Raw genomic sequence first — 26,236 nt, 5'->3', positions numbered from 1 at the left:
CAAAATTTGAATGAAAAAATTCTCAACCAAACAGTCAGAATCGTCATTTGTTTTCTCTGCCAGTTTTATGATCAACTAGAATTTTCTTGATGAAAACCTGGAACTGGTTAGTAAAATTTTAGTTTTTATTTTATCGTAATGTCCTTTCACCTAAATTGTGGTCTCAATGTTTCATATACTACTTAAGAATGTATTCACTGGCCACACACAACCCGTTTTTTTTCTATTTCGTCTTCAATTTCAACATTATTTCTTGGCTGGAAATAAAAGGCATAAAACATCCAATATTCAGTGTTCATTTAGTTTTTATTTTAGCTTAGACTCTGTTTTATTATATTGTTATTGATTATTAAAAAAAACAGTTAATCAATGTGCAGAAGCCAAATTTTTTGTTTTATTATTTCATATAAGTTTATCTATACAATTTCATCAATTATATCTTAAATTTACTTTTGTCATAATGTGAATGTGATTTTAAGAGAACATTAAAAACTAAATTAACATAATTTTCTCTCTCTCTCTGTGTAATGAGTACCTTTATAAAATTTTAAGCCTTGCTATTCACTTCATACATGTACATAATGTTACTCATATGAATAAATAATATTTTAATTGCATATTTAAAGTATCAATAGTGTGTGTTGCTAAGGATCAAAAATTAACTAAATAGAAAACTGAGGTTGTAGCCCAGTTGGGCTTGTGCTTTCATATTATCTACTTCAATGAATGAGTTTTGTATTTTATATACATAATATCTTTACTTATAGTATCTCTTTCTCTTAATGATATTAAACGTTATTTCCTAGTATCCCATAGCAAAAACATTGATACAAAGCTACATTCTATTTTATCTTTATACAACTTATTGGCAGTATTGCATTAACATCTATTCACTACTTTGAGATAAAAGAATTATTAAACTACAATTGCTCAAATTTAGGTTATATATTATACTTAACAATATTTTAAAGTAAAAATTAACATATATGGCCATAATAGGCCAGTATCCATTATATATATATTTTTTTTAAGCTAAAATGGCAGATCCGCCACCCTTGGTTCTGTGCATGGATAATATTAATGGTGATGAAGTAACTTTAAAAATTGATCCACATGATGACTTTCGGCTATTTTTTGACAAAGCCAAGTAAGTACTTGTTTGTAAGGTTGTCTTCTTATCAATGGAATTATTATTCCTACAATGTAGACATTAGTTTATATATATGGGTACATACAACAGTACTACATATATATTTTTTTAATCATATTTGTAGGTGATTGATCAGATATAATTGGTACCTTTTAATGTTAAATATATAATAAACATATCAAAGATAATGTTTAAAGATTCAAATACCTAATAAAGATGTAATTATACATTTATATTTTGTACATTACTTTATCTCAGATTATATTAAAGTAATCATTTCAGATCACAATTAGGTTTTGATATTGATTTAAATTCAATCACCGGCAATCAACCAGTATCTCTAGATGATAATATATATCAATTCTTTATTAATAATCAGCAAAATGTAAGTAGACACATTTCTGACACTTATATTCAATCAGGATATAGTGATATAGATAAAGAAAACGACGATTTAGTGTACGTTCTAGATGATGGTACTCAAATAAACGCAACTCAAATTCAATTCGACAATGAAGACCCCTTAATTGATTTAACGGCTGAAAAAATCCCGTTCGTTAAGTACACAGATGATCCAGTTGAAGAAAATGATTTAAATGAAAATATCAGTATCAAAGACTTTCACATTGATAGCCCAGTATCGCGTTGGTCTAGTAGAAATTCCAGCCCGACAAGAGCCAAAAGCTTTATTAATAGCCTACCTTTTAAATCTATATGCAATAATACATCTAATTATGAACTGCAGTTTAGAAAATATTTAGAATCCAATACTAAAACGTATGCCGTATTAAATACAGTTAATAGAGCCGCATCACCGACAACGATTATTAAAGACAACTACAAAAAATATGATGATAATCAAAAAGATGTTTTTACTAGAGAGGATATCTTAAACATGTTTAAAGATTCGCCTGTGACTCATCTACCCTATGATAAATCAATTAATTATGACAAACGAAAGCATTCAAGAAAATCTGATCCATCCAGAATCGTGCATAAAAACTGGTATAAATCCAATTTAGATTCGGGCCCGAATCAGGACTGTTGTATCTGTGGAAAGATAATCCGTAATAATTATGAGAAAATGTATTTATTCGATAATGAAGATCAAAGGATTCACAGATGTTCACCTCAAAAAAGAACTTCGGTACAGCTTAAAATTATCTGTGAACAGTGTCTAGAAGATCATTTCAAATTGTGTCTGGTTAAAAGTCCGAACGAATCTCTTAATAGCGACGAATATTTGGTGATAAAAAATAACCAACAGTACATATTTCAAAATATAACAGACATTGATCTGAAAAAGAAGTTCTCGGATCAAAACAAAGACAGACCACTAAAGGCAGAAATAAATGGTGGCAAGGAAAGTTCTAGTGACGTAGAGATTATAGAACCGCAAACAGAGCTCGATAAAGCGATAGATAATGTAGACGAAGCAGATGAAGAAGTTAAAGAATTCTTGGGAAAATACCAAACTAAGCATTTAGCGGAATTAAAGTGCCGGTAATATATATTAGCAATTAAATTAAATTTTAAATAAAATAAATATGAAATTAAATTTCAAAATAATAAAAGCTACAATAGTTTTATTTGTATTATAACCGTTTGTTAATGATTTGGAACATTTGTTTATAGTTTTTGTGACAAAATTTTTGTGGATTTACCAGAAGTGATGGATCACTGTGAAGAGCATAAGCACGATTTAGACGAGGAAGCCGTATTTCCTTGTCCATTGTGTGATTATGGTATTTATGCAGTTTTTGTGGGGGTAGATAGAAAACATTTTCTGAGGGTAGAGATTGGTATATAAGTTGATTTGTGTGAAAAGAGTCATTTTAGTTGTAGTGTCGTGGTTATTGGAATATTTCTTCGACAAGTAGTTTTTTTGATATTAAATAGAGTAAGTAGATTTGTATAAGGTATTGTTATAGAAGTACGATGCCGGCTTGAAGAATTGTTACTGCAACTAGTTCCATATAGTGGTGGTGCGCAGTAATACTCCCATAAAAAAAGCTCAGCTGTAGAATGACGGACGCCGAGGTGATACGGGTGGGATTTGTTATTCTACCTCGACAGCCGATAATAAGCATCGGCTGCAAGTATTAATTAGGACAACCCCTCCGAAAACTCTCCATGGTAAATGCGGTGGAAGATGCTGAGCGACTCCACATCTCTACGCAACGCCAAGGGATCAAGCCGCTTAGAAAGTGACTGGTTGACGGCGATTCGAATCGCTCTTCGTTGAATACGGAAAGTGAAAAGCGCTGGTATTGGTGAGGTCTCAGGACAGTAGTGGGGTCGAATTTGCGGTATATAGAGTTGTAAGCGGTGGCACTGAGTGAATTCTTGTCTCGCCTTACTGCTCACCAAGCTTCTGAGGCTAATTCAGCCATTGACAATGACCAAGCCGAGCCAATGACCGCGATACTGAACGATATGTCAACGGTTCCTTCGAAGAGAGTAGTATTAGCGTTGTATTAGTTTATTCCATAATTCGAACAGGTAACCTCAAATCTGCTTAATGTTTTGTTCTAATCGTGTTACATTATAATAGGGTAGGTTAGTCTACATGTCGCAAATAAAGTTGGCTGCGACATACACATAAGATCTAGATTTTAGTATATAGTATTGTAAATTATTAATCTAATGCAAATAATACTTGAATAAATAATTGCAAATTTATGCTAATTTTTTTTAGGTTACGCGAATTTAAAGTGGTTAAAGGGGCATCTAAAGACTGCGCATGAACCACCTAAAGGAAGCAAAAATGCACAAAATGAGGGTAAATATCTTTAGTGACAGACATTTTAAATAAATGTCTGCCTGGAAGCCTTAATTCTAATAAAGCACTTGTAAATATTATTGTTACCAAACATTCAGTGTGTGAAACGTTTGAAAATGGCGTATAGGTAGATGCTAGGTACGATTCGGAGAGAGTTTTGAATTTAATAGCAGAAAGCTGTTAGAAACGATAAAAAACACTCTTCCACGATCAAATCAAATCATTTATTTCAATTAGGTCTATTAAAAAGGAACTTTTGAATGCCTTTCAAGTTAAAAATAATGAAAAAAGCAAGTAGGCCCCTTCCAAAAGGTAGTTTTATATGAAAAATAGGCAAGAAACTCCTCAGACTAGATAATTGTCTTTTGTTAACATACCTTTTACACATTGAAAGAAAACAATTTTTTAACTGGATTAAAGCTATTTGTATTATTATAAACTTATAATTATTTTACATCATTTTATATTTAAAATTTTCCGACGTTTCGCGTGCTTTACAGCGTGCGTGGTCACGGTGACCGGTTTAAAATTATGTAAAATAATTATATGTTTATAATAATACAAATAGCTTTAATCCGGTTAAAAAATTGTTTTCTTTCAATGATTAGATGATTTTCAATGACGACAAACGGTCAGTAAAAGTGTCGAGTATTTTATTTATTTTCACTTTGGCATACAATTCATAAAACACGGTTATAAATCTAAAGGCCGAGAGCAATGGGCATATCAATAAGGGCCTATAAGTTCTAAATAAATTGGGAAAATTCTAATTTTTCTCTGTATAAAAATTTTCTCTCATTAAACAAATAAAAACACTCCAATTGGTCGAGAGATTTGCGTTTAGCAATATATTTTGCGAATTTATTTATAGGTAATTCAATGATTAGCATATGAAAGTCTTTAAATTGCCAATTTTAGCTAGTTACATTAACTTATTGGATTACATGGAAGATCGTGAACTTTTTCGTAAACATTTCTTATTAAGTACAGGGAACAACCAAATCAACCAACTGCTCACCTGATGTTAAGTGATACCGCCACCCATGGACACTCAATTCGAGAGGACTCGAAAGTGCGTTGCCTATAAGAATTAGTACATTCTTTTCTTGAAGGACCCAAAGTGGAATTGGTTCGGAAATACCTCAGTAAATTGTAATGTACTTTGTATAGATAAGGTGAGTAATGATGTTACATCAAAAACGTCTTCACCTGTTGCAACACGGACCAGAAGTGCTGCGAAAAAGATCGATGACGGTAGATTTTTTTTTAATTAATTCCTTTATTTGTATATATTAGTTATTATCTGTTCTAAATGGAGGAGGCCTCCAGAAATGGACCTAATAAAGAGGCTGATCATGATGCAATATCAGATAAGATTGATATGTATCTTGACAATATCAGTGTTCCGAATGGAAGAATTTTTTAGTTTTGTGTCAGCGTTCACAAATGTAACTTTTGTATTTAGTTACTTAGTTGATAACAGTAAACTTTATTAAGTACCGAATATATATTTAGGGCAATAATCTTTATATATAAACGAATCCCCATTTCCCTTACTCACGCGTGAACGGATGGACCAATTTTGCAAATTATTATTGTTGTTGTGTTTGTTATTGTTATGAAAGAAAAAACATAAGAAAATTGCCCGGAAAATGAGAATGTTTGAGAATACTTAACCACCATATTAAGTAAGCTATTTTTTTTTCAGTACATAGCGCTTTTACAATACAGACTTTTTGCAATAATAAACACTTTGTTTAGTTAATTGTACCAATTGGAAATGAATATTGGTTTACTATTGAGTTAAGACAGGACAACGTCTGTGGGATTCGATCGTGTATATTAAATCAATGGTTTACCTAACGGCGAAATTTTGTAGGGTTTTGTTTATTCATCGGTTTCAATAAATAAATATTGTAGGAATTACAAATGTAGCTAGTATGAATTACTCCTGTGCCGACTGAACTGAATTTTATGAAAGCTTTTTTCTTCCTGAACCTCTAATCCAAAAGTTTCTTAAAATTGTTTCAGTGGAACAAGACGAAAACGAGGAAAACAAGTCGGTTATAGAAGGAAACATGGTAAATAAAAAAATCTGTTAAATTTTTTTGACTCTACCCTCTTTTTCACTGTAAAGTACTGTTACAAATCTGTAATGGTATTTTGTTGTTGTTATTATTTTTATACGGGCAGGAGGCCGCCGCCATGTACATTCAATACCAGAGGGCTCGCCAATGCCAGTAGCCTATTCAAAATTGATAGGCTCGAAAATACTTAAGCGGGTAGCTGGTTCCACATGGTGGAGCTGTGCGGCAAAAGCTTCCATAATATGTTTCGAAAAAAACAATTCGATCCTAACGATATCGTATTTAGTAGTTTTCGAAGGCCACTGTCGTCTATTCACTCGACACGGTCCGCCGTTCTGACCAATCGCAATGAAGCGAGACACGCCCATTTTTTTTACATTCTGAAGATTAATTTAAAAAATCCTTAATTCAGGCCCCAATGCAATTAGAGACAATAGTAAAACAAGAGACCTTAGATAGTGATGATGAAGACATATGGATCGTCCACACTGGTGATGACGTTGATGAACAGTTGCAGAGTCTGTTGAAATTTAATGAAGTTAAGGTAATTTTTAATAAATTCTAATTAATTTTTGTATGTCGATTTAATAGGTTGATTTGTGTTGTGCTTTCGAAATTGTGTTTGTTATCACAGAGTAAATAATAAAAAATAAAATTGTTTCAAGCTAATATATGGTATAGGAAAATACTTAGAAATAACGTACGGCTTCAGTCTTCCACAGTCCCATTTTCACAAGGTATTTTTCTTCTGCGAACAAGTGAACTGTGGAATCGACTCCCGGTGGACATCCCTGAGTTAGAGGTCGAATCTAATACAAATGGTATCATAAAAAAAATATTTCTTTAAAAATTTAAAAATAATTGAAAAATAAATGTTGTCCGATTCGCAGACCTAACCAAAAAAAATCACCAAAATCTGTCAAGCAATTTCGAGGTGAAGTTTCATACATTCTAAAACAAGACACAAGAATTTTTATATATTAAATTTCAGTTTTGTAAACCTTTTCAGAATGAAAAAGTTCAGCTGTCACAGAAAGTCAATGAGTTGATTAAGCATAAGTGTTTTAATTGTAGGTGGGTACTTTTTTTTTATGTAAATTAAGTTATTCCTCTTTTAAAAAAAGTATTTGTCTCTTTTCATGACAGCGACGCAATTGCACAGAAAGAGACAGAAGATTAACTAGTGCTAGGAAGAAAAAGGAAATACGAGAATTTAAAAAAAAAAAACTAGGCTGGCCACGCTATCGCGAGCCCTCAGGCATTGAGAGTGTTCATGGGCCGCAGTCTCACTTAACATCATGTGAACCTCCAGTCCGTCTGCTCTCTCAAAAAAAAAAATTTATTCTCTTAAATCTTTATTTATTCTACGCTGTCATAATACATGAAATATTATACATCGTTTATCGTCATCTTTTTATATGAAATGCGACATCGCTAAAATCGTCAGTAATTTCATGTAATGTAGTATTGCTAATTTACGGCTTTGGATTGCATTTAAATTAAACTATATTTTCAGCCGTATATTCCCGAATGCAGAAACCCTAAACACACATAAATGTAGAAAGAGAGGGAGAAAGAGAAAATCTCCAACTGATACTGTACTTTGCGTGCCCTCTAAAGAGGACTTTTTTAAAGTGAGTATATAAATAAAGCATCTGGTTTCTTGGTTCAAATCGAGGTACGGAAATCCATGAATACAATAGAGGGACGGACAACAAAACTTTTAATGCGAAAGTCAACTAATTTTTTAAATAAATATCGTGTATATTTATTTTTTTAAATAACAGTTTTTTGTGATATTTGTAATATTTTATACACAGCGGGCGCAGGGACGGCCAAAACAAACAAATGATGATAGTTTATTGGTAAGGTTTTATGTACTTTAGTAAGGATTAGTCAAAATATGTATATTTTTTTTAAGTAATAGGAGGCAAATATGCAAAAGCATTTGCTGTTAAGTGATGCCGTCGCCCATGGACACTTCCATAGCCAAAAGGCTCGCAAGTGGTTTGTCAGCATTTGAGAATGGATACGCTCTTATAAAAATATTTTAAGACTACATTTGTCGCACACGTAGAAGTGATCGCTTTGAATTGAGGCCAATCGTATGAAATGGTTATTTTTTGATACCAAAGAAACTAAGTTTTCTAAAACACTTGTTTATAAATTACACAATTAAAATTTTTAATGATCTAGCCAAAATTTAATGGAAATATCATTAAACGACAAGACATTATGTCGTAAAATGCTTGTACAACACAACACAACGTCCCTCAGACAGATACAAATATGTATCATTGTTATCAAATTTTTAGCAAAGAAATCTATTTCAATTAACTATTTTTATATATTCTTTTTCAGAAAATACGTAAAAAACGAAGTCGGTCAGGTAGTCCGCAAATTGTCACTTGTCACAATTGTAATGAGTCCTTTTCATCAAAAGTCAGGCTCAAGTTTCATATGTACGTAATATTTGTGATAAGATTCATATACACACAATAAAATATTATATAAATATAATCCCATACTCAAAAATAAAATAATACGATCTATATTTTGATACAAAAAGTTTCTACAGATTGTAGTATCTATAGTCGTTGCTTGCCACCATAGACTGGTGGCAAACAAAGTAAACAGAGACATTGTTTTGTCTTGCTCACTCATATGTTTTGTTATATTTTAGTTTGAAATTTTGTCATCATATCAAGTGTTGCTTGATTTGATTACCTTATATACAGTACTGTTTAAAATGCATATGATTTATTTATATATTCAGCATAATTAACGATAAAATAAATAATAATATACAAATTAACTTACTTTTTAAAAGTATTCCTTACTTTTAATTGATTGAATTAATTTACGGTTTTTTTTTCAAGGCAATTTCATGAAAAAAGCGCTCTCCAAACCGAAGATGGTCTGTACAAATGTAACGAATGTAAGGAGACGACGTTTTTAACAGAAACCGAATTATTTGATCATATACATTTTCAACATAGTAAACAAAAAAGGTGGCAGTGCCCTGTTAAAGACTGTGGAAAGACCTTCTTTTTGAGGTTAGTATAATACAGAACCTAATAAATAGAACCAAACCTATTCGAATAACTAAAATGCCCAATGAATTATTGTATCTGTTTAATAAAATATATAAAGAGAGGGAGAAAGAGAATCTCCTATAGATCCTGTTTTTTGCGTGCCCTCTAAGGACTTCGTCAATCAAACTTTTTAAAAAAAAGTTACTAAAGATTGTTTTTTGAACATGCATTTTCATGAGAAATAAAAACTTATTAATAAAAAACTATAACAGTAGTAGAACTCTAAGTACTCATTGGTCTCTTTTAATAAAATTATGTTTACTCCGTGATAAAAAGAGTTAGCGCGATTAAAAATAATTTCAGTTGAAAACCTTGTATGGTCGTTTATATGAAATTGTATTCTTTAAGGATTTCGTTTATAGTATTAAAAATTATCTATTTTAGAGCGACATTAACAAAACACAGTCGCACGCACACAGACACACGCCGTTACGTATGTGTGACGTGTGGAAAGCGATTCCTTGATAAGCAGACATTAGATGAGCACGGTGTCACACATTTACAGGTATTGATAATCTCCATGGTTTTGCATTTCTTTTCGCCACGAAATCTTACAGACCTTAGTACAGATACGGGGCTTTTCGACAGAAAGTACTGCAGAGCTTATTACGGATACAAGTCTTTTCGACAGAAAGTATTGCAGAGCTTATTACAGATACGAGTCTTTTCGACATCATGCCTTATATATCCCCTATTGTCTTTTTTACAGATAGAACCCTGATAATTTTTCTTTGCATATTCTTGCGGATGTGTAGTGTTAGAACCCGCATGTATTTGAAGTGTAATTTTATTATAAGCATTCTTTCTTTACACTCCATAGACATTTTGGACGTGGTCGTACAAAGTAGTGTGCGGGTCGTACAATTATTTATCATACATTAAATTAATGAAAACTGCATCTTTATAAGTACTTTACTAATGTAACTTTCATGGTACAAAAAATCTGACGGGCGCCACAACGTTATTAGGTCTGATACTCACATTTCTGTATCTGCTTCATGATCATTTGTCAATCGAATAGAAAAGTAAGTGAACAGCCGCCGGCGTCTGACACACGCCGGGCCTAAGGCAAGCCGTTTTCCTCACGATGTTTTCCTTCACTCTTCGAGCGAACTTAAAATGTGCACATATGTAGAAAGAAACTGCATCGGTGCACAGCCGGGAATTGAACGTACAATCTCAGGGATGAGAATCTCACGCTGAAGGCACTAGGCCAACACTGGTCTTTAATATTTTATTATAAAACGGTAATTAATAAATGGTTTTCCAGATAAAACCATTCCAATGCCACATATGTTTGAAACAGTTGACTCGAAGATCTCGGTTACGTATGCATTTACGAGCGCACGAGGAGGAGTTATGCCCAAAACTTGTCTTGGTCTGTGGCATTTGTTCTCGTGCTTTTAGGGACCATACAGATGCACAGGTATTTCTATTATCCGCTACCACTGTATGTATGTATGTATGTGTGGACTCTGTTTCCGCACTTAGACGCTCAATAGGTCCATTCCGCTACCACTATACAGTTATCAAAAGAAATTTAGTTTTTAATTAAAATAAATTTGTTTAAAATTATGAAGTTTTGATCGTCGGCCCATGTATATATTTTTTTCTGACATCTCCCACAGTCTACTAAATGTTAAATGTTTGTGTTCACAATTGTGCGCTATCTGTAACACATACCTTGATGAGATGGATGCCCAGTCAATGCAGGAGTTCATACCGCAACTTACTACTACTATTACTACTCTAGTTTGAACCTGAGATTTCATATAGCCGAATATAACACTACCAATGAAACAATTACTAACTAGGGCCTGGAGTCGGTTTAAAATATTACATCATTCGTATTATCTGTCCTCGTATCCCTAACTTTTGCACTAACTTATCGAATTGAAATTATCGTGATTCATGTGCCGTTTTCTTTTACATGTGCCCTTTTTCTTTTACATGTGCTCTTTTCTTTGACGTGTGCCCTTTTTCTTTTACATGTGCTCCTTTGTTTGACGTGTGCCCTTTTCTTTTACATGTGCCCTTTTTCTTTTACATGTGCTCCTTTCTTTGACGTGTGCCCTTTTCTTTTAAATATGCTCAGTTTTTATTATTTTATTCCATTCATATTACTAAGTAATTGTATATGTGGGTTTGCACTTGCGCTCACCTTAAATTTAATATTTATCACAGTGGTTGTCTAGAAGATATCGCTCAAAGGCCGCCAGTTGGCCTCCTTTTTTTTTTAATTGTTCTGTACTTCTGTAAGGAAGGAGGCCTAAATAAGTATAATGAAAATTTTAGGAGCACATAACAAAGTCAAGTGAATGTATTGAGACATTTGCCAACGAAATAAAGCAGGATGAACCCACCGAACGACTATCTCCCACCAGCGGACTTGTGACACAGGCTGCCAAAACTGGTAATTGTATTATGTTAACTGTTCGTTAATTAAGTTGCTTAAACATCTTAAATAATGGCTCCAACATACATTCTTATTCTTCATGTTTATGTATTTCGATATGTAATAAATACGTGCAACTCCTCTGAGAACTCTGGTCGGTCAGTTGCTGACCTGAGTTTCATCATCGGATGTCGTCGTAAAATACGCGAAATATCACCTCGACCACACCACCACTATGTGGAACCAGCTGCCCACTGAAGTATTTATCAATTCTACTTAAGGTTCTCAAAAGGCCGGAAACGGCCTTGAGAGCCTTCTGTTGATGTGTGCGGCGGTATCACTTTACATCAGCCGAGCGTCTTGCCCGTTAATAGTAAATAAAAAGGTGTTTATATATGGGGGGGGGGGTAGATGTCCCTAAATACGCCCCCCCTCCCGGCTCATATGAAGCAGGCGAAAATGATTAATTAAAAAAAATTACAGAATCCACTTTTAGCAAGCCAATACCAAGGGAAGTGAGTCAAGAAGAGAGTCAGGACCTAATCAAAGAGTTGGATGAGTCGAGCAAAGCTATCGTACGCGTTGTCAGGATTGAAAAGGCTTTTCGGTGTGAATATTGTGAAGAGTGAGTTTACACTGTCTTTTTGGACTTTCAGAATTATTTATTTATATAAAATTTATCCATAGTTCAAGCGCTGTGAAGTCAATTTTCGTTTAGTTTAAAAAAAATGTAATTCATACGTGGTGCAAGTATTCAAAAACTTTTTTCACTATTTAAATGTAGGATAAAACTTTTCTTTAAAAAAAAAAATTAATATTAAATATTAATTTATAAGATTAATATCAAATAATAGTTTGAAATTCGATAAAATAAAAAAGCCTCAGTAAAAAGAGACAGACACATATATTCATAATATTGAACGTGGGAGAAAATGAGATAGGAAGCAGAGTATAAACTTGAAATTAAGTGTAGCAAGAAGGTTACCCTTAAAAAAGTTTCTATAATTAATGATATGTAAATGAAATTGATAAATTTCATCTAATTTTATAATTGAACTACTTATTTAATTTTATTAATGAATTTATGTGTCTGTCTCTTTTTACTGTCATTTTTTCCGTTGCATCCGGTTTGAACGAATCTCTTCGCGTATGTCATGTTTGCCCATAAGTGCTTGTCACATTAAAATCTTGTGACAATGTATCAGTGTGCCGAGCGTTGATAATATTTATAAATAAACAATTAAAATTATAAGGCCTTATCGCTTTCAAGCGATTGGGTTTTGGGGATTGTCTGGTATCGAACGTATAAATAAATAAAAAATTGAAAAACTTTTTTTGTGTAATTCATTTAAAGCCTAAATTGAATGTGAGCTTTGACATACAACTGTGTTAGCTTAGATAAAGCTCGTTTTTTTATAGAACACTAATGTTAAGTGATACCGCCGCCCATGGACACTCAATGCCAGAGGGCTCGCGAGTGCCAGTCTTTTAAGACTAAGGACTCTACGTCAAATTGGTTCGGAAATACTTCAGTGGGCAGCTGGTTCCACATAGTGGTGGTGCGCGGCAAAAACTGCCTTAGAAAATGCTCAGTTGTGGAACGACGGACGTTGAGGTGATACGGATGGTGTTTTGTATCCTGCCTCGACATCCGATAATGAAACTCAGCTGCAGATATTAATCCGAATACATTTACCGAGCTGTAGTAGCTGAACCTCTGCTTTGTTTTGCTGGAATGTTTTGATGTATTTCTCGCAACCGAACTTAGGTTAACATTATTAATGTTGGTTTTTTTTGTTAAAATAATGTTCCAAATTAAACAATATAATTTATTTACAGCGTGTTCTATTTGGAGGGCGCTCTAAACTCGCACAGAATCCAGCACAAGGGTGTTAAAAATCCATTCGTTTGTCACGTCTGCAAAGTCAGCTTTGCTACATATTCCAGGTTTGTATTTTAACTATTAGCACAGGTCCATTCCTGCCCTACCCGAGGAAGCTCATCTGATGTTGTCATACGCATGGACACTCAATGCCAGACACCTCGCGAGTTTGATGTCTTTTAAGAATTGACAGAGAAAGTCTTGACAGTTTTAAGTGCCACAATAATACAGTGTCCCAAAGGAATTGGTGCCCTGGCCTGGAGTTATTTCCTGATTAAGCAGTCATTGTCTTGATACAGAATATTTGCTTGATACTGAATAGCAACTTGGTATGTTCTCGTTCTAGAACTAAAATTTTGTAACATTTTAATTAACATATTTTTGAATATAGGTGTACAACCCATAAGACAACACATGGGTTTTACAAAAGGAATTTAAGTGATGGTAAAAAAGAGGAAAGCGCAAGCAGTGCTGGGGTTTTGGGATATGGTGGTTTTCCTGTTGTCAAACACTTTTTGTGTGAGGTATGTCAGGAGTTCATTTCTGTCATAATCGTCATATGCCATTTGTCATTGTCATTGAAACATATTACTCAGGTTAATTGAAATAAATTTTAAATTGCATTTTTTTCTTCAAAAATTACATAATTACCTTATATAAAAAATGTTCGAAATTTCTATATGTACGCAGACTTCCAAATAAAGACACAGTCAAACTCAAAATCGGTTTTGCCATCATGGTATTGGAATTCTGGACTATTTTGAAATATTTTGGAAATTCTACTTAGCAATAATGTATCTAATCTAAAAAGGATTTATAAATGGTATTTTTTTTCATCCTTAAAGTCTAACTTGACCTGTATGATGAATAATATTTTAGTATATTTATGCATCCTAGTATGTATGCTATTTCTATATGTATGTGCGTATATATATATGTCGCAGCCAACTAGCTTAATTAGACGTTCAATAGCTCAGCCACTTTACTAAACGGCACCGTTTAACTAGCGGCCTGAAAGATATTCAGCCATTTAATCAAATAGCTAGATAAATGACTTGAATTGATAACGTTTCATTACTCACCTAACTTTATTAACTGTTACTTTAAATTTAGTTCCATTTTCTGCCAGTCTCAAACTCGAGACGAAAATCTTCGAACTGTCAATATGGCAACAGCAAACCACAACTTTGATGTTGTTGGACTGTGGACTGTGACTGAAGTGACTGACTCGAGCAATTTAATTTTGATGATCACTCTATTATACAAATGGCAAAGTCAAAGTCAAAAAATCTTTTTATATATTTATCTTAAATTTATCCATATAGGTAACACAATGTACACTTATGAACGTCAATTAAAAAGAAATATACATTAAATGCTTCTAATTTAACATTTACTGCCAGTTCTCAAATCAAGGGCGTAGAACGGAAGAGAAGAACTGGCAATAAGCTCTACGCCACTCTTTTTAATCGCCAATTTTTTTATGTATTACACAACGTTTGTAAGGAGCTGCAACCATCACACCATGTTCCACATGACATCATTAGGAGGCATGGTGAAATAGGAGCAGCACTTACATTCTCGTGGGAACAACACGCAAATACATAGTCGAAATAACTAACATCACCGCATACACGAATTCTAGTACGACCAGTCACCACAAGTAGCACCCGTTCACGAGTATGACGCATGGACATCCATCGGCCCCCTCGCCATATTTTAGGGAGAGAAAAAACCCAATGCATGGACGACGCCACAAGTAATGACATTATAGCGAGCACGAGCATACAAGCCAGTTTATTAAATGTTGTAACAAACGCAACGGCTGAATCTTTCAGGCCGTTCGTTAAACGGTGCCGTTTTGTTAAAAGGCTAGGCTGTTAATTGAACGGCTTATGAATCTAGTTGGCTGAGACAGATATATTACAATATCAGATACGTTATAGGACTGTGGTCGTTCCTACTTGCACTGGACTTATTTACAAGTACATCGCCGCTTGAAGCATGCCAACGAAAACTTTTTATTTAAGTGTAACCAGTGTGAATTGACCTTTCCTAACAGGTAGTTCAGTCATTTGATACTATACGTACAATTTAATAGTTCAACTTTTTTTTATGGAACAGGAGGCAAACGAACAGGAGTTATACTTTGAGTTAAGTGTTTACCTCCACCCATGGACACCTGTAATACCGGCTTGCAAGTTTTTTTTTAAATATAGAAGGGGATAAACGGGCAGAAGGCTCACCTGATGTTAAGTGATACCGCCGCCCATGGACACTCTCAATGCCAGAGGGCTCGCGAATGCGTTACCTGCGTTTTGAATTGAAGAATTGGTACGCTCTTCTTGAAGGACCCTTAGTCGAATTGGTTCGGAAATACTTCTTTTGTGCGTTGCCGTCTTTTAAGGTTTCTAGAAATACGTCACAGTTTTCTGATACTGACATAGTCTTTGAAAGCGGGTTATAAACAAGCTTAAATGAAAGTATGAAATTCATTCATCGCAGTGGTAGTTCTTCAATAATATCAAATAATACTGTCATACGACCAAATCCAGTTCACGTTCCAAAGGGGTCCAGATCCCCATCCTCTATAAATTCGATAATCCTCTCCGTCCTTGATTTACGCAGGTAGTGTGATGGAGTTTAATATAACTTCGTAAGAATTGACCTTTCATCTTTATAAATTTATCAAAGTAATTTCTTTATTAAAACCAAAACTTATTGTTACCTATATGTTCAGCTGGAGCGTTGCATATCATAGAAAGAAAATACACGGGAAAACCGCACATGAAGATGGCGGTACTACGAAAATAGCCAGACAAGATTATTATAGGTACATGCTTTGTATATCTGGGTAGTTTTTAAATACAGATTTGGATTTTAATTGCCGATACAATACTTTTCAAATTTCGCGCTTTAAAAAGTAACATAAACCTTGTTTGATCTAGTACGTTGCAAACGAAACACGGGCTATCTATGTCCGGGGAATCCCCGCGTTTAATTCAGTTGTCTCTCTGTTTGTTGTCTCTATCTCTATGTTTGTCTCTGAGTATTCCAATTCGTTGGATTTTATCTGCTATCGTGCGTAGTAATTTTTCGATACCAATTTAAATAAAACACATTTTTTTAAATCAATTACTACAATTAGTTTTAATTTAATTATTACTCTTAATCTTTAATTTCAATTACTAAATCTTTAATCTTATTCAGAGTTTCTGACTATATATTTTTTAATAAATATTAAAATCTTTAACCCAACTTGATATATTTTCCCTTAATTTAAATTTAATTTAATAAACGTTGGTTTATTATGGGTAACAAGATATTTTTATAAGAGTATCGGTATCGTAACGGCAACAAGGCATAGGTACGCCTTGTGTTGTTCGATGCATCCCTAATACAGTTTGTAGACATGTTCATGTAGTCTAAATAAACAATGGCTATAGTATTTCAATATTAAAATTTTACCTATTAAAACATTATACATACTTTTCCAAACTTTCTCAAATAAACTTCAAAACCAGAGCAAAAAATGTCAAAGGTTCTTACAGATAAAAAAGGCTGAAACTAAAGATGGAATCATTTCTTTCTTCTAATCCTTTCTTTTCGTAATAATTTTAATTGGTATTCACATAATTTTTGAGATATTATATTTATTTTAGAATACCATGTCGAGATTGTGACCAAGTTTTGCCAAATAAATTTGAACTTTACAAACATAGGCAGAAGGAACATTGTGATGAGGCGTTGGATGATTATGAAGGTACTCTTAATATGTAACTGTCATGTTATGTTATATGTTATTTGACGGGCTTACCATGGGATTTCACGTCCGAATAAAGACTGAGCGGGATACAATAGATTTTTATACGACAAATAGTATTCGCTCATAGGGCTAATATCATAAAACAAAACCTCCCTTAAGCCAACAGTTGTCACCGTCTGTCAAACAAACAAAAAAACAGAACGGAAAAAATTGACAGCTTGTACAAGTCGGTTTCACTACTTTGACAATTGACACATACTTAAAATCTATCACTGGTTCTAAATTTTCCCGCCACGTTGTCAGTTAAAGCATAAATTATAAACTGTGTGTAATCTGTGTAAAAAGTAGTATAGATATACATATAACATCTAGAAATAGATTTTTTTATTTTTAATATTTGGAATTGTTAATTATATTATAATCTTTCAGAAATGAACAAGGATTCAACAATATGTCCAAAATGTGGACACAATTTACACAATGTGAATGCGCTCCAGAAACATTTAAAGTGAGCTCATTGTTTTAATTTATGGAGAAATAATTAAAGCACTTGAAGCTTATAAAAATTAATTCAAATATAGAAGATTATTTCATATTAATTATTGTTTTTTTCAGAGAAGTACACGGTGTACAAAATGATTCGGTTCGAAACGAACCCATTCGTTCTCTTAACGTTCTTAGACGGTAATTAATTTTATACAACTAGCGAATCACGCACGCTTGATACCGGACGCTAGACAAATGTTTATTGCGACAGGCGTGACCCATATGAATGTTTTGATAACTTGTGACTTAACTATCTTCATGCATACGATGCTAAATATTTTTGTCTAGGGCCTCAAGAGTGAAATAATTTTTAGTCGTTGAATATTCATTTCCCTTTTACGTTTGTACCTTTCTTTATTATGTATTGTAGCCCGCCAATGCGTCGTACTTTTAACTGTCCACGGTGCTCTGGAAGGTTCCGCCAAGTGACCGAATTACAAACGCACTTACGACTCAAGCATCCCTCTTTTACTATTGTTATTGAGGTAATTGATTTCACATGCAATTTAGTTGACAGTTTTTAATTGGTTCCTATATAACAATTCCGATATATTTATATCTACTGCTATTTTTACGTTCGTCATTTCACAATTGAGCGTTTCATAACAGCTGCCTATTGAAGTATTTCCGAACTAATTCAACTAAGTAAAGATCGTAACAGTTCTTAAAAGGCCGGCAACCCACTTGCAAGCTTTATGGTAATGAGTGTCCATGGGTCACTTTAAATCAGATGAGCCCGGTTGCCCTTGATACGAAAAAAAAAATGTGTGAGTGTACTAGTGTACACGCGTAAGAAATGAAACTTCTTTATGACTTAATTTATCGAAAAATTATCTACTTTATGCAACTTTACAGAAAACTTAGAAAAATTACCACAATCACACCCAAGTATTAGAAAAAAAAAATATTTACTTACTTTATAAGGAAATTCACTGGAATTACAATTAAAATAAAGCCTTTGATTTTGCTGATCATTTTAATATATATACATATATAGGGTGCAATAGAAAAACGGTTGAGTCGTTAACGGTAGGAGTAATTCCGATTAAGAAAGTACTCTTCGAATCAACCGTGGTAGGGACAAGAAAATTGTGGCGCGTAACCGAAAAATGTGACGGTAATTTTTTTCCAACGCCGATAAAGAAATTCAAAAAATTAAATGGCCCCGTCAGATATCATTTTCTATATATACCATTTGATTTATATTTATTATAATTATTAATTAAACACTTTTTAATATGGAATAATTTAATATTGGGAAGGAGGGTAGCTTATGGAGGTATATCTTTTTATTCTCATTTGAGAAAGGAAATGCCTTATATTAATAAATGTTAAAGTTTATTATTTGTCCCAAGGGTGATAAAATCATAATTTTTACGAAATAATTTCAGTTAGAAAACACAAGCCTAACACGAGAAGACGTTCTGAAGCAATTATCTCTACATAACATACCACGAGAAAGCGTCTCCGAAGCGTACTACATATCGGTTCCTATGGTATTTGTTGCCTTACAAATGAATTTTACAATTTAAATAATTCAACAGCTCAAAGCAACAATTCATAATCACTTCAATATAATTATATCTGTTTGTTATCAGAAACAAATGTTTTTATGTTAATTAACAAGTAACACTGGTTGCAGAAACTATAAATGTTTTGTTTTAGGGTATCCCACACATAATTCCAAATTCACCGCAGGCATTGGAAATGCTAAGCAATTCATTTCCAAGGACTGATGTCATTCTTGATAACCCTAATGAAGGTATATAAAATACAGATTGATTTTTTTAAAATTATTTTCGTCGCTAACCATGGTATGAAAAAATCTGACTATGAAGTATGATTCATTTAGGTCTAGCTAACTGAGGTTCAGAAGCTGCTGAAAGGATGGCGATTTTGGAAGTAACTACGTCAGTTAACATTTCTCAAGTTCTTAATTAACTACGCTTAACTTAATAAACTTACCAAGCTAAAATAAAAATTTGTTCTAAGTAAATGATGTTTCATTTTATCACATTACCTTATTTGTGGTTATTAAAGTTCATACAAATTTGTTATATGCACGCTTAATAATTGTAAAATTTATGGAACCAATTTCTAACCTAAAATTATTTATTCATTACAGAAATACATACATTATCCCTACAGACTATGACAATATGATAATGTCGAGAAACATTAAATAAAATATAATAAAGTACATATATAATATTATACACATAATTTACACAATATCGCTACTGTGAATTCACTCTGCGAACATATAAATATGTCGATAGTAATATATATATATATATACACCTCATCCAATGTATAAAATCTGAACAAGTTTAATGAACTATTTAAATTTAATTTTTTTAACCATACCAAATTTTGGCGTAACTGGGTCAAGCAGCACGTCTGTCAGGTATCTGTCCAATTTTAACAGCTAGACTGTTGAGAGCAGTCTATGATTTATGAACAAAAGCGCGGGCTACGATCATACCATAAGTAAACATTACTATTTAGTATTTACACTTTACTTGTTAGTACCATATGTTAAAGGTATTCATCTTAACTTAAAGTTGTACCTAGTAGTTTGAACTACTACATCTGTTCGTTTTTCAATTGAAATAGTATAATATTCAATAACAACTAATTTCTTCTAACATGCTTCAACCAGTAATGCACGTACTAAAACAAAAACATATTATCTTAGCTAGTGGCTCTCCAAGACGAAAAGAGCTAATAGAAAATATTGTAAGTCCTTATTCAACTATGTATTATTTATAATAAAGCTTAACAATTTATCTAAGGTTATAGACATTTGTTGTAATATGTTTATATAAAATTTTGAATTTTTAAAAATATATGCATATAGTTACATAGTATTTTAATTTATAGGGTTTAAAAGTGAAGTTGTGCCCATCTTTATTTAAAGAGGATTTGGATCCTGCAAATTTTGAAAATTTCTCAAAGTTTGTTGAAGAGACGGCTTTACAAAAAGTCTTAGAGGTTGATAATCGGCTCCAAATAGAGGGTGCAGCACCTGATGTTATTATTGGTGCAGATACCATGGTGACACTTGATGGTAAAATGTTTGGCAAGCCAGCTTCCCCAGAAGAAGCTTTTGATATGTTATCAAAGTAAGATCAGTATTTTTGTCGAAAGTTGGTATCCCAATATTCATATTCCACTACTTATAAGCATGAAAAACATGAATGTGATTATAAATTATATAGAGGAGACTTACTCTATTCTTACTTAGTCATTACTGTTAAAAGAATCCTAAAATACACTTGCAGGCTCTCTGGACGAGGTCACACAGTATACACAGGCGTGGTTGTCAAATCATTAGAGAAAACAGTTAAATTTACTGAAAAAACTGATGTCTACTTTGGTAAATTAGATGATGAACAAATCCGAGGTTATATTGCAACTGGTGAACCAATGTGAGCTTTATTATTAATACATTTGAATTGTTAAATCTTTATTTAGGGCTGGGCTTCGTGGCAAGGGACAAGCAAGTTATATTTTTATGATATTTGCTTAAGTCTAGACTCATAATTGACACATCTCCATTAAGTCGATAAATAGTAATAATGTATTAACCCCAACAATTTTTTTTTATTAAAGCTATCATTAAGTAGATTAACTAATGTATATGTATTGTCACAGCTCATATTTAAACCAGATTAATCGTTTTTCCCTTATTTAATAACACGGTATTTATTTCTAATATAATACCAATATTTCAGGGACAAAGCCGGTGGTTATGGTATCCAAGGAGTTGGTGGTACTTTTGTAGAGCGGGTGGAAGGTGATTACTTTACTGTTGTCGGCTTGCCCCTTTACAGACTTTGCTCTATACTCTATGACATGTTTAAAGAGGTTAAATAGGTGCAAGTCTTTATTTTTATATAATGAACTATATACCAAAAATGTTACCACTAAAGAATGTGTTAGACAATTTATTAATTTGTTCCTGTAAATGTTGTTTTTTTTGTAAATAAAGTTTATCCAGCGTTTGTTTCTTTACAAAAATGCATGAAACGTCTTATTGACATAGACTGTATACTTATATTAACCTTATATCGTATAGGTGTCGGTAAGCAGCCGTGTGAATTTGCTACCAAATTGTTAACCTGTAAAGAAATTATAGTCTATGAATAAAACAATTTTGGTCGCAGTAATCAATGAACACGTAAAATTAGTAATCGTAACTGATATAAGATTTTACAAATTGTATGATGTGCATTATGGTGAAAGGGTAAAAATTGTACCAGCCAAGAAAACGGCAATTAAGGATATTATTAGTATATGATTATTGAAGGCGCAATTTTAGTCAACACATCTTTGCTACGACAGAATCTTAAGGCACACAGTTTTTCGTAATTTCTGCTGTTTAAAGAAAGAAGTAACAATAATAATAGAGTACCATCTTTAGCAAACATTTTAAATATAATTTAACAGATATATATATTATATCATGATTTGTAGTTGAAGGTATCTGTTGAAAGGTCGTGATACTGTCTGTCCTCTTATACTTGTCTATGCACTGCATTTGAATTTGGTTTTTCTTTACTTTTGATATGCGGTGTCATTTATAGATTCATTATATTTTCTCTTATACAAGTAAACACAATGTTTTCAAGTATTATTTACGTTTTATTTAATTATACCCGCTAGTCCACCCTACCAATATCTAACATAACTGCCATAAAACTTTTGATACCAATTCGAACCTTTTATCTATATATAAACCTTTTTTAATATTATTATCTGATTATTACACTTACACTTATTGTCAGACCAATAAATTAATTTATTATTATACAATACAATAACCATTTTACAAAACAAATAACGAAAATAAAAATTAAGGCAATATCAATAGTACTTTTTACCCTTTTAAACGCCATCTTAGGTTTTAATTGAGGTTAGTGTAATTAGTTCTAATAAATCAAGATTAACTTGCATGAATCAAGCTATTGTTTGAATCTAGATTGAGCGTTGGACCTGAGGTCACGACTCTTATTAAGGTCTTGCAACCACGGCGCAGTTAATTTGCACTGTGCATCATATAATTATAGTATTTTTTTCTTACTTGGGTACAATCCTTTTATCGATTGTGGCAAATATATAATATTATCAGAATAAATTATAGATACAATAAAAGCTACATAGGTATACATACCTATAAGTTTTTAAGTTTATTTATAAATAAGAAAAAAGATAACAAATTACTAAAGTGGCGCCTAAAATTCCAAAAAGAGAAAGACAACTTAGAAAGCGTACAAACCTAATTAAAGCAACATCAGACCACGGTCCACGGCAAAGAGTGGCACATTGCAGAGAGGAATTAATCGCGTTTAAATGTTAAAGTAGAAGTATTAAAAGGCTACTATTATTATTATTAATAGTAAGATATGTGAGCAGTGGGTTAAAACAGGACGTAATGACAAGGATACGAAAGGGAATGCTGTGGTGGTCTGACCATGTAGAATAGATGAATGCGAAGCGGTTAACAAGTAGGATATACTGTGGATGGTGAAACTGGGTTGGGTCGGCCTTGTCGTAGATACCTGTACACGTAGATATAGTGGTCCAAACCCAGGAGGTAGAGTAGGACAAGTAAAAAGTACCCATAATTGATGATTATGCGTGATAAATGTCATGAAAGTGGATGAAGCACGGTATGTCTTACAGCGCAGTGATGGTGTCTGGTCTCTGCCTACTTCTTTGAAAGAGAGAAAAATGATTTGTGATAATAAAAAATCATATAAAAAAGGTTAACGTTGTGAGTAGAGACTAAAACTAATTTGTCTTCCTCAAAATAGTGTAAACCATTAATATTCCAATATCCATCGTCCAATGACGAATATCCTACAAATATAAACAAATGAAAAACCTTCTCTAGTTATTAACCAGCGATTCCGTGGAATTAGAATACTGAATTCCTATGAACCTAGCTAATTACAGTTAAATGACAATATAACAAATTTATATGATTTTACAATTTGAGTGGTCTTCCGCGCGATTGTCAATTATTTATATTTACGATTTACAATTTAACTCTAGTTTTGCGGCATACATTTGTGTAAAGTGCAATTAGCGCTTGTACATACGGTGAAGAATCGTTCTTAGCCCTAGATCTTGTGTAAGGCACAGAATGTTGAACTGAACTGTAAACGATCAATAAAAATGCAAAATTCAAAATCATTTATTCATATAGGTAACACAATGTACACTTATGAACGTCAAAATCATGTATATAAAATGCTCTCTTTTACATTTAATCAAGGGCGTAGAACAGAAGAGAAGAACTGGCAAGAAACTCTCCGCCAATCTTTTTAATCGCCATATTTTTGTTTTATACAAAGTTTGTAAGAAGCTGCAACTATCACACCGTGTTCCACGTGACATCTTAAGTAATTAATAACAATAAAATAAATTAAAAAAAACAAATATTTGTCTTTTCTTGTAGAACAATACGTAGTCGAAATAACTAATATCACCGCATACACGAATTTAAGTACCACCATTCACCACAAGTAGCACCCGTTCACGAGTATGACGCATGGCCAGCCTTCGGCCCCCCGCCATATTTCAGGGAGACAGACATACCGACGCATGAACGCCGCCACAATCATCGCACACTTGAAGCCAATATTGAGTCCTTCAGTTTTTACCACACTCATACATTGTAATTTAAAATTCTCGTTTCCGGTAATGTCCAATAACATTAGTTTTGTTATGCGAGTGTCGCAATCCCTAATTTTATGTTTGTTATAAGCTCATGTTTTAATCAATTAAAGCCAGTTGACACGCAGCTTCAAACAAACTGTCTCATTTCAGATATGTTAGAACATATCTCTAACAACCGCCACTGAACATAACTCTCGCAATGCAGTTCTTCGATCGTAAAACTTTTGAGAACCAAGTCGTTTCACATATTCAGTCCCTACTTAAGGGACCTTTTTTCTTAAGTTATCACATTATTAGATAACCTAACATCTTATACTGACTATATCAATATTTAAAATCTTCTAACACGACGTATCTCACAAGTAATACATGTTTTATTAAATTAGATTGTTTATTGCGATTTCCATGTGAATCTATATATTAAATACATATAGCTACGGCGATACATTAATTTTAATATTGATAACGTAAATTGTAAGTGTCATTTGAGTTTTCATATCTACAATTTATGGTGTTGTGGGCTCTCATTTCAATATAAGACTCGGTACTATGTTCCAGTTACATAAGTAAAATTTCCCGTAATTTTCTCTGTCTATCAGACTATTAGATATTGTTTTCTATTTTCCGCGTATTGTCGCGTGTTCTGGTTTCTACATGATGTACGGTTGCTGCCATAATGCGTGGGAGTACGGAAGGTATACACGACAGTGTTGAGATTCTAACGATAAAATACAGAATATCGATGAAAGGATAATGACGTAATTTAAGGTGCATTGGTAACGGCACCCAATGTTTTAGCGTGGCTGAAATAAGTGCGTATTTATGGAGTATATACGTTTGAGCAGTGGTGGCGTAGTGGCTTCAGGATGTGACTCTCATATATGAGGTCATAGAAGGTCACATTTGCTCGAACGGTGAATGAAAACATCGTGAGGATACGGCTTGCCTTAGATCCAAAATGTTGACGCCGTGTGTCATGCACAGACGGCTGATTACCTATTAGATTGACGAATGATCATGAAGTAATTGAATGTTTCCTGTTAAAAAATATTAAAAGTTAAGCAAAAATCTATCATGTAAAGATTTATTAAAACATTAACAACTATATTCTTAATTAATTTCTAGTAAAGAATATTTTGTTGGAATAGCTAAATGATAAAACAATTAAGTTAATCAAAATATCTATTTTATAAATCATATAGGATATAAGTAATTAACTAATAAGACTGTTAAATTATTATTTGTAACTTTATTTTAAATTTTATTTATCGACTCGTGCACCCATCACTGGTCTTATTAATTTTTATAGTGGCATCATGTGAGAGTGTGTTGCCACTTGTGAAATTAAAAAAAACCTATTGTACTCTGTGGGAACTAGATTTACCACCTGCGCTGCATCATTTCGCAGTGCCTCTATAATTTGACAATTGACATTGTATTTTAACTTCTATGACAATTGCATAAGTATTATTTTTGCTTGTATATCTTTGATTTTTTAAAGTAGCTTCTTGCGGTTTCATACAAATTATAACAATACACATTTCTTGTCTATATTTTGAACCATCTCACACTTAATAGCGTTTCGTATAAACAACATATATATGTATTAGAAAATGTACGTCTTATAATTTTTTTAGGAATTCTATTGCTTTAGTAAAAGTACTGTAAAATCATTCAAAATTTACAAAATATATATACTTAAAGTTGGAATCACGTTTGTGGCCTATTTCTAAGTATTTGGTTCATAGATTGGCTTTTTATGAGGTCTTAAGTTGAATTCACTGGACACAATATTTCAAGCTTTGGACAGAAGAACTTTCTACGTTTATCTACTTGCAAATGCAAT

At 32.9% G+C, this 26,236-nt stretch overlaps 2 protein-coding genes across 9 annotated transcripts; both read left to right on the top strand.

The window, feature by feature from the left end:
- The first annotated feature begins 42 nt into the window (after positions 1–42).
- On the top strand, positions 43–19,674 carry LOC123707650 (zinc finger protein 62 homolog). 7 transcript variants are annotated; one of them, XM_045657905.1, is made up of 28 exons: positions 43–106; positions 1,033–1,147; positions 1,433–2,653; positions 2,786–2,895; positions 3,849–3,932; positions 5,103–5,186; positions 5,964–6,013; positions 6,432–6,563; positions 7,029–7,093; positions 7,536–7,653; positions 7,840–7,884; positions 8,381–8,481; positions 8,899–9,075; positions 9,499–9,619; positions 10,385–10,540; positions 11,410–11,527; positions 11,993–12,134; positions 13,349–13,456; positions 13,783–13,915; positions 15,338–15,453; positions 16,132–16,224; positions 17,054–17,154; positions 17,587–17,665; positions 17,773–17,841; positions 18,074–18,188; positions 19,095–19,199; positions 19,369–19,465; positions 19,556–19,674. In XM_045657905.1, exons 2-28 carry the CDS (start codon positions 1,038–1,040, stop codon positions 19,567–19,569), a joined length of 3,864 nt encoding a protein of 1,287 aa, XP_045513861.1. In that variant the 5' UTR covers positions 43–106; positions 1,033–1,037; the 3' UTR covers positions 19,570–19,674. The 7 variants fall into 7 exon arrangements, 6 of the variants coding, with proteins under 6 accessions (XP_045513861.1, XP_045513860.1, XP_045513865.1 ...); XM_045657904.1 differs by lacking the exon at positions 43–106 and adding an exon at positions 469–679; XM_045657906.1 differs by lacking the exon at positions 43–106 and adding an exon at positions 514–524.
- Positions 19,675–20,155: 481 nt separating this feature from the next.
- On the top strand, positions 20,156–21,720 carry LOC123707098 (dTTP/UTP pyrophosphatase). Of its 2 annotated transcripts, none has more exons than XM_045656889.1 (4): positions 20,156–20,442; positions 20,587–20,828; positions 20,988–21,134; positions 21,441–21,720. In XM_045656889.1, the coding sequence occupies exons 1-4, from the start codon at positions 20,353–20,355 to the stop codon at positions 21,580–21,582; spliced, it is 621 nt and encodes a 206-aa protein (XP_045512845.1). In that variant the 5' UTR covers positions 20,156–20,352; the 3' UTR covers positions 21,583–21,720. The 2 variants fall into 2 exon arrangements, with proteins under 2 accessions (XP_045512845.1, XP_045512846.1); XM_045656890.1 differs by having other exon boundaries at positions 20,157–20,247.
- Positions 21,721–26,236: the final 4,516 nt, after the last annotated feature.

This window comes from Pieris brassicae, chromosome 3, assembly GCF_905147105.1.
Source record: "Pieris brassicae chromosome 3, ilPieBrab1.1, whole genome shotgun sequence".
Lineage (NCBI taxonomy): Eukaryota > Metazoa > Arthropoda > Insecta > Lepidoptera > Pieridae > Pieris > Pieris brassicae.
Note: the sequence above shows the minus strand (reverse complement) of the source record. Positions and strands in the feature narration are given on the sequence as shown.

Excerpts from the sequence above, each read along its gene's own strand:
- LOC123707650 (XM_045657905.1), top strand. The coding sequence starts at position 1,038 with ATGGCAGATCCGCCACCCTTGGTTCTGTGCATGGATAATATTAATGGT. Across the intron at positions 15,454-16,131 it reads GAATTGACCTTTCCTAACAG|CTGGAGCGTTGCATATCATA; the intron begins GTAGTTCAGTCA and ends CTATATGTTCAG. Across the intron at positions 18,189-19,094 it reads CTTTTACTATTGTTATTGAG|TTAGAAAACACAAGCCTAAC; the intron begins GTAATTGATTTC and ends AAATAATTTCAG.
- LOC123707098 (XM_045656889.1), top strand. The coding sequence starts at position 20,353 with ATGCTTCAACCAGTAATGCACGTACTAAAACAAAAACATATTATCTTA. Across the intron at positions 20,443-20,586 it reads AAGAGCTAATAGAAAATATT|GGTTTAAAAGTGAAGTTGTG; the intron begins GTAAGTCCTTAT and ends TTTAATTTATAG. Across the intron at positions 21,135-21,440 it reads ATTGCAACTGGTGAACCAAT|GGACAAAGCCGGTGGTTATG; the intron begins GTGAGCTTTATT and ends CCAATATTTCAG.